The 8,621-nt window shown below is 33.4% G+C and overlaps 1 protein-coding gene across 1 annotated transcript; it reads right to left on the reverse strand.

Annotated features, from left to right (window-relative positions):
- Positions 1-736: 736 nt before the first annotated feature.
- LOC133819455 (importin subunit alpha-2-like) lies at positions 737-5,730 on the reverse strand. The gene is made up of 12 exons (XM_062252719.1): positions 5,577-5,730; positions 5,226-5,467; positions 4,942-5,041; positions 4,755-4,846; positions 4,537-4,668; positions 4,226-4,411; positions 3,980-4,143; positions 3,791-3,869; positions 3,570-3,698; positions 2,015-2,142; positions 1,539-1,913; positions 737-1,406 (listed from the first exon to the last, which is right to left on the reverse strand). Exons 2-11 carry the CDS (start codon positions 5,433-5,435, stop codon positions 1,541-1,543), a joined length of 1,593 nt encoding a protein of 530 aa, XP_062108703.1. The 5' UTR covers positions 5,436-5,467; positions 5,577-5,730; the 3' UTR covers positions 737-1,406; positions 1,539-1,540.
- Between the last annotated feature and the right edge of the window lie 2,891 nt (positions 5,731-8,621).

Below are 8,621 nucleotides of genomic sequence, written 5' to 3' on the forward strand. Positions count from 1 at the left end.
TCCCATTTATTATGTAAGTTTTTCAAATGACAAGAATCTGTGGATGGTAATGGTTCTCCACCTGAGGAGCTAATTTGAAATATAACATTAATTGTTAATATAAAATGTTCATAAAAGTTAATATTTTATGTGATCTTCCATACAATTTTCATGTAATGTAACCAATGGATCAACTTGGGTATATAATTAGGATTTCCTTTTATCTCCCTACTTTTTGATAAAAAACTTATCATGCACTTTGGAACTAAAATTCTGAGCATCCCCAGCCAAGTATTCAGTTCAAAACCCAACCACTAAAACTTTCTATGGAGACTCACGACGGTTCATTCATCATTTATCAATTTTCATTGGCTGAATTCTACATAGATGTGGCAAATAGTGACTCGCATTCGATAAAAAAAAATCAGGAGACAAGGGTGGGAAAAATTACATGTACTATATATATTACATATCTATGCAATGGGCCCATTTTCTTGTTACCAAAAAATAAAAAGAGAAGGCACGTAATGGATTTGGGGCTGAGCAGTCAAGTCCTCTAAAAGAGATCTTTTTATTTTACTATTTAACTAGGTTGAAAATATATTAGTATAGTCCTCTTTAAAAAAAAAATTAAAAATGCCAATATAAATAATTTTCTGGGTCCATTATCTAAGCGCTCAACCAGTTATACTAAGAATATTATTTGGCATATACTCATTCAACAAAACAAAAAAGAATATAATGGAACCTGAAGAAATTTAGTAGAAACAAAACAGAATAAAAATTAAGAAATCGTTTGAATCAATAGATAACTACAATTATCACCAAAAAAAAACTAATTTTAAACCAAAAAACACTACTATTTCTTTCCTTGAAACAAGACAGAAACATGTTTAATTTTTTATATATATATATATAAAATACTATACTCACTCAAAAGAAAACAAATCCCGACTCTCGTACTTCAACCGCCCACCCCCCAAAAAAAAAAGAAGCAAAAAATCCCGACTCTTGTAGAAAATTATAATGACGACTCCAATGAAAAGAGATGAAAAAAGATCCCACCGGCACAATCAAGAAATCTCCACTAGCACACACACTGATAAAGTGGAATAGAACCCTGTTTATGCTACAGTAGGCCTAGAGTTTTAGACACTTCCATATGTCATTGGTACTGCGCAGCCTTTAAAAAAGGAATGCTGCAAACTCAGACGGTCATGCCACCATTGAACCCACCAACCCCATGTTATTTGGTCACGATGGCATGACTGACTTACCTCGGCACCTCTTTGACCACATATGGACTCTGGACAGACTGGAACCCGACGACACGGCGAGATGCCTGACCTGACCCAACCCAACCCGACTCAACCCGACCCCAACATCACCATCATGGTGTAACTTCTGCTCCATGTGATCCTGAATTTCTGCAAGTGTTTTGAAGAAGCCCAAGACGGATTATTGAAAAGGAAAACTTCTTTACCTGTCAACCCTTTTCCTAGATAGGATTTTGCTATCATGTCATTGCCTAGTAAAAGTTGAAAAACATTTCAGTTTACCTTCAGCCGAAGTTGAATCCACCAGATGGAACTGGAAGCTCGTTCCCCCCGAAGCGGAAGCCTGGCTGGGAAGCATCACCTGGAGGTAATGCCTCATCGTCCTCCTCCAACCAATAAGTCTCGAGAATTTTTACTGCTTTTTCATAAATCTCAGTGTTGTCATGACTCTGAAGATTTTCAATTTTTTCTAAACCCTCAGCATCATCAATCATCTGGGCATATAAGTTCACTTCTCCACTATTTCCCAGATTCTTCTCAGCTTCCCCAACCTTCAAAATGTTCTCCAACCCTTCTAAACAGACAGTGACTATTCTTGCATCTGGGCAGATAAGGAGATCACACAATGGCTTTATACATTGCTGACTGACCAGGTACCTAACACAAAACAACCGGTCAAATGTCAATCCATCATTACAGAAGAAATTGGAACAAAAAAATATCTAGAAATAATTGGATAAGAAGTAAATATTGCATACTTAATTTGCTCCGATGTACCACCAGAAGTAGCATTTGAAATTGCCCAAGCAGCCTCTTTCTTTATATCGAACTCAGCATTTTGAAGCAGGTTGACAAGAGGGCCAATTAAACCCGCTTCAATAACAGCCTGAAGTATTTTAATATAAACATTTAACATAAGGTATATGAATAAAAAGGCGACTAAAACAAGGCAATGAGGAACTATTGTTTTTGGTCCTCCCACTGATCCCTAGTGTGTTTGGCAGGAAGGATTTGGGGAGGGATGGAGAGCTTTGCAAGGAAAGAGGAGGAAGGACAGCGCCATTCCAGTTGTTTGGCAACACAATGGAGAGGAAAGAAATGACATTTGGAGGGATAAGAAATCACCCATGGCCCACCATATACAATCTCTCCATGAATGGACGTATTGAGGATGAAAGAAAGACAGAAAAAATTGAAAAGGTCATGAATACCATCCACAATATCATTCTCTTTTTTTTTCTTTATTAAAAAAAAAAGCATCTATCTTTACATATATATATATATATAAATATAAATTGAAGACTTTACATTTAGACATAAAGAACATCTAGCGAAAAAATAAATACAGAATATAGATATATATATAATTTAAATTAATATTTTTGATAATTAAAATAAATATATTTAATTAATAATTTTGTTTAATATATTGTGAAGTAATTTGTATCATTCTTAAAAAAAACTTTTAAAAGCTTATAAGATTTATTCAAATATTGTATTTTTTTCATATAATTTTTAATATTTGTATTTTATAAGTAAAATAACAAATTAGAAAGCAAAATTTTAAAAAATATATATAGTTAATAATATATTAAGGGTAAAATATAATTTTATAAACAAACTACTCTCCATCCTTCCATTTTTTCTTCTAATACCAAACCAGACAGAATGGATAAGGAATTATCTTCTTTCCTTCCTAACTTACCAAACAACATAAAGGAAAGAGTACCCATTTCCTTTTCATTCCCCTAAACTCTCTATCCTTCCTAACCTATCCATCATTCCCCCTCTCCCTCCTTCCTACCAAACATAGAATAAATCTTTGGGGAAGAAAACGCTAGGCATTAGATATATAGACCTCGTTTGGCTAAGCTTTTTTAAGTTGTTTTTTTAGCTTTTAGAATTAATAAAGTACTTCAGGAAGTGTTTGGTTTTTAAAAAAAGGTCATTTTCTAATTCAAAAGATCTTTTCGTATAAACTAGGGTCCCCTAACTTCTCCAAAAGACCTTCTGAGAAGCTACTTCCTAAATTAGAATAAGTTTCATAATTCCTAATTCCCTTCTAAAAGCTCCTTCTACATTGATCATCCAAACACTTTTTATCAAAAAAAAAAAAGATCTTATATTATTTATCCATATAGCCAAAAAATTTACTTCTGCTTATAGATACAAGTAAGAGAAAGCAAAAGCTTTTTCCCAACAGGGTCATAGATTCCATAAGGAATCAAATTACCTCATCGAAACAAATCATGTACCATGCGTAAAACTACAGTACAATTAAATTCAACTGAATGCCGTATTAAATACAAGTACCTGTATTTGTTCTTTGTTTCCAGCAGTAATGTTTGAGATAGTCCAGCAAGCTTCCTTCTTGATGCTCTTCTTATGATTATGGGTCAACAAACTCATAAGGCATGGCAGTGCACCACTGCTGATGATAAACTGGAAGCATTGAATATATATTAGCAGAGGTACAAAAAGCTTCCGAGACCAATGGTGGATCAGGAAACTAGAAACATAAGAAAAGTTAAAACCTGAGTTTGAATGTCATCTCCTGTCACAATATTTCCAACTGTGCGAAGTGCAGGAATGAGCACTGAAGGGGATGGATGTCTGAATTGCATAAGCAATTAAAGAAGAAGAAATAAAGAAATCAGTTTTGCATTCATAATTTTTTTTTGACCGAATGCAACAAGAAATTAAAAAAAATGTAATATACTTACAGAAGAAGCTGCACAAGTCGCGGACAGACACCAGCCTCAATCACAGCTTGAATTTTGTCATTTGTACCATCTGACAAATATGATAATGCCCAGCAGGCATCTGTCAAGACTTCTTCATCATTTGAATGAACTAGTCGCTCCAGAGCTGGAAGTGCTGGTCTTACCTGCCAAACAAATTCCAAAGTTACAAAAAAGCAGAACATCCACCAGAAAGAAACCAATACACTTTGAAAACAAGACAAAAACCTGATCAAAAGGAGGCTGTGGTTTGCCTCTGCAAAAGTTTGACAGTGTCCAAGTTGCGTTTCTCAACATGGACAGCTTTGCATGCTCATTCAACTGCGCCAACAATGGAATCAGAGCTCCATGTCCAAGGACAAGATCACGACATCTTGGGGAGTCACCAGCAACATTTCCCAATGCCCACACAGCCTACAGTTTGTAATAAGTTCACATATTAAACAATGGTAAACGTAGACTTCTACTTCGGTGTTATTTCAGGCTACAAATTCAAGAACTTATAAACAACATAGAATCCGTTAGTTCTAATTTAATACCTGCTCACGAACATCATCACTCGGAGAACCAAGTAGCTTAACAAAAATTGGAACTGCCCCATGATCAATTACCACTTTGGTGTTCTCTGAAGTCCCCGAAGCAATGTTTGTGAGAGCCCAAGCTGCCTCAAACTACATTAATGAGAGAAACAAATATGTAAAATAAACAAACAACAACAATAACAGCATGCAATGAAATATTGGTTAAAAATTCAGACCTGAAGTTGTGGAAAATCATCTCTGTCAAGAAACTGGACAAATCGAGGAACAACCCCAGATTGGATTACCTCTTCAATTGGAGGGCTTCGTTCTGCAATTGAAATTTTCAATAGGTTGTGTTTAGTGAACAATAAATTCCCATCAAAACTGTATCGGAACATCAAATCAAGATTGTGAGAAATGTACCAATAGAAAGCAGTTTCCGAAACTGCGTAGTTGCCTCGAGTTGCAAACTAGTATTATCATCTGACCATACCCCAGCAATCATCGAAGGCAGACTCTCCAACTACAAATGAACCCAATACCATTAATACAAATATATGCATCCCAAAACCCCAAACACAATTTATCTCATTCCGATCTAATAGAACCGACAATGCTCACTCGCATCAAGAAAATAAATAATCAAGGAAAAAAAATAACCAAACAAACAATCCAATGAAAACAGGGGATCGGCAATTGAAAAAAACCTTTTTGTCAATATTGGAAGGGTGAGGCGAAATAGGGAATTGCTGGGTTTGAAGGCCCTCACGACGCTTCTTCTGCAAGCTCTCTTCACGCTTACTCTTACGGATCTCAACCATGTTATCCTCCCTCCGCCTGCGACCTTCGTCGGCATCGACTGCCACTTTGTACCTGTTTCGCCGGACTTCCGTCCTCGCGCTCGGCCTCAGAGACATGTTTGCCTTATCAAGCTTTGTTCAATCAAACCCTAAAATCAAATCCAACAAGTGTTGTCAGATTGGGATTAGCGATCGATCGTAAAGAGAGAAAGAATGAAAATCAAAGAAAAGAAAAGCAATCCAATTCAAGAGCCAAACCTTTTGGTTTGAGAGAGAGAAAAGAGAGGAAGAAGCACTGTATTTGCGATATTCAGTTCAGAGAGAGGGTTTCGTTTTTTTTATTTTTTGAAGCTGAATTTATATAATAACGGCCTTTTAGATTTGTGTCTTTTTTTTTTTAATAAATATAAATATACCATTTTTAAATTATTAACTTGCAAAATATACCTACTTGTTAAATCTGTTTAATAAAAAAAAGTTTGTACCATATTTAAACCCGATCCTAATATTGAATGACACAAATGAAAACAAATAGTTCTTTCAAAAAAAGAAAACAAATATATGATTACAAATACAACCGTCCCTACGTTGTACGGGACTTGGGCAAAAAGTTTGTACAAAGAAAACTTCCAAAAATAATTGAAATTTTATAGGAATATTTACATTAAATTATAAATATTTACATAATTCACAAGTAATGCTAAGAATTTATTTATTACATATCTCTTTTATATAAAAAAATGTGTTGTTAAATTTTTGGTTTTAACAATTTTTTATTTTTTTATTAATTTTAACAGATTATTCTTATATTTAATGGTAGATTACATAAATATGACTTAAATAAAATTTAATTAAACTTAAACTTCAAGTATTAGTATAATATAATATAATATAATATAGGGTTTATACTTTTTTGGATTCTATGTTTTGTTCCATTATCTGTTTGGACCCTGTGTTTTGATAAATTACTTTTTGGACCCTATGTTTTGTAAAATAGTTAAAATAGAACCCTAAACCCGATTTTGGTCAATGTTTTATCAACTAAAATCACAAATAATTTACCAAACTAACAATCCAGAACAAAAATAAAATCATTATGCTTAAAAACTGTATTGTTATATTCAATTTTTTCTTCATCAAAATTGAGTTTAAAGTTCTATTTTAACTATTTTACAAAACATAGGGTCCAAAAAGTAATTTGTCAAAACACAGGATCCAAACAGGTAATGAGACAAAACATAGAGTCCAAAAAGGTATAAACTCTATAATCTACTATCAAGTAGCCACAAACTTAAATTTAAAATCCATATATAATATTAATATTATATTAAACATATAATGTATAATTTCATGTTGTCACTGCCTGTTTAACGTCCAAATTGTGATAACCACTAAGTGGTAGTTGTAGTAAAGTCGGGCGGTCGATCCACAAGGAGATAGCCTAAAACCAAAAGATTAGTAGAAAAATAACACAAAAAATCAGTAACATGAAATAAATGAAAATAGAAATGAAAGTAGATTTGAGATTTTCTTGTTGTCTATTATATGATGAAATGATAAAATGAGACAAGTGAAATGAAAATAATGTGTAAAGAGTTGAGAAGTATAAATGTTTCAAGAATCATTCACATGCTTGTTTAGTTACTTAGTTACTTGATTTACAAAACTACACAAGTAAATAAATCATATCCCAACATTTACTTAGAAAATCTAATATTAAAGTCCATATTCTTTTATAAAAAAAAAGTTAATTTGAGTTATAAGGTTCTTTCATTTAGGAGCACAATGTTATTCTTATGAAAAGTCTAAAAATGACAAAATACTCAAGGGCAATGATGCAATAGAATATTAGAATAAAATTATATATCAATATTATTTTTACTAATTAGAAACACATAGAAAGAGCATGACTAATCCTATATATTATTAGCAAGTAAATAAAGATAACAAAATAAAAATGATGTTGAAAGAACATAAACAACTCAAATGCATTATATTAAGAACATAGTAAATCAAAGTAGCAAAATAACAACATTAGCATATGCAATCATCCCTAACCTTCCTAGGAAGATTAGGTCATTTTGCTCATGATTCTCACAAAATTCTAAGGAGAAAGTATGAGAAGAAATTTGTTTTCTCAACTCTCACAACTCACCAAGAAATGAAAAACTTTAAACTTGAAATTTCTCTCAACTATTTGTGTTAACAACCAATTTATCACATGTTTGGAAAGTGCACAAAAGAACTTTGAAAATCATTTCTTAATAGCTAAACATAGTAAAAACTGACTTAAACCAACAAGTTGTACTTATGCTCGGATAATTTTGAAAAGTTTGATTTAAAAATTCAACAAGACAATAAGATTTTCCAAATGAATGCTCACCACCCCCAACCAAAAATCAGACAATGTCCTCAATGCCAAAATGAATACACAATGAAAATGATAGGGAAAGAGAACACTTAGATGATGATCATGTCAATGAGGTGAGAGATGAAATAGTCTGATAACAATACCCCAAAACAAAAAAAATACAAGAACGAAAAAAAAAACATACAAAAAGAAATACAGAAAAATAAAATATTAAAAATAAAGGAAAAACAAACAAATTGTTCAGAATTCAGAGTGTACAAATTAGGTCCTTAAGAAGGACATCTTCAACGTGACTCACACTCTCAATGTAATGCTTCAGTCTTTGACCATTGACTCGAAAAATTCTCCCATCAATTGGGTCCTCGACCTCAACCAAACTGTTAGGAAATACTTGCTTCACTACAAATGGACCAGTCCATTCCGATCTCAATTTACCAGGGTGCAAGTGCAAACGAGAATCATACAGATGCACTTTCTGATTTGGCTCAAAGTGTTTTCGCTGGATTTGTTTATCGTGAGTGATTTTCAACTTTGCTTTATATATCCTAGAATTGTCATATGCATCGTTTCTCAACTCCTCAATTTTGGACAATTCGAGTTTGCGATTGATACCTGCGACATTCAGATCAAAGTTGAGGGATTTGATAGCCCAATAAGCTTTATGCTTGAGATTGACAGGTAAATAACAGGCTTTTCCAAAGACAAGCCGATAGGGAGACATCCCAAGAGGGGATTTGAAAGTAGTGCGGTATGCCCAAAGAGCGTCTAAAAGACGTGTAGACCAATCTTTGCGGTAGGGATTTACTGTCTTTTCCATAATTTGTTTTATCTCCCTATTGGCTAACTCAACTTGGCCATTATTGTGTGGATGATAGGCGTTTGCAACTTTATGAAGTACACTGTACTTACGCATAAGAGCTTCAAAATATCTG

The sequence above is a fragment of the Humulus lupulus genome, chromosome 2, assembly GCF_963169125.1.
Source record: "Humulus lupulus chromosome 2, drHumLupu1.1, whole genome shotgun sequence".
NCBI lineage: Eukaryota > Viridiplantae > Streptophyta > Magnoliopsida > Rosales > Cannabaceae > Humulus > Humulus lupulus.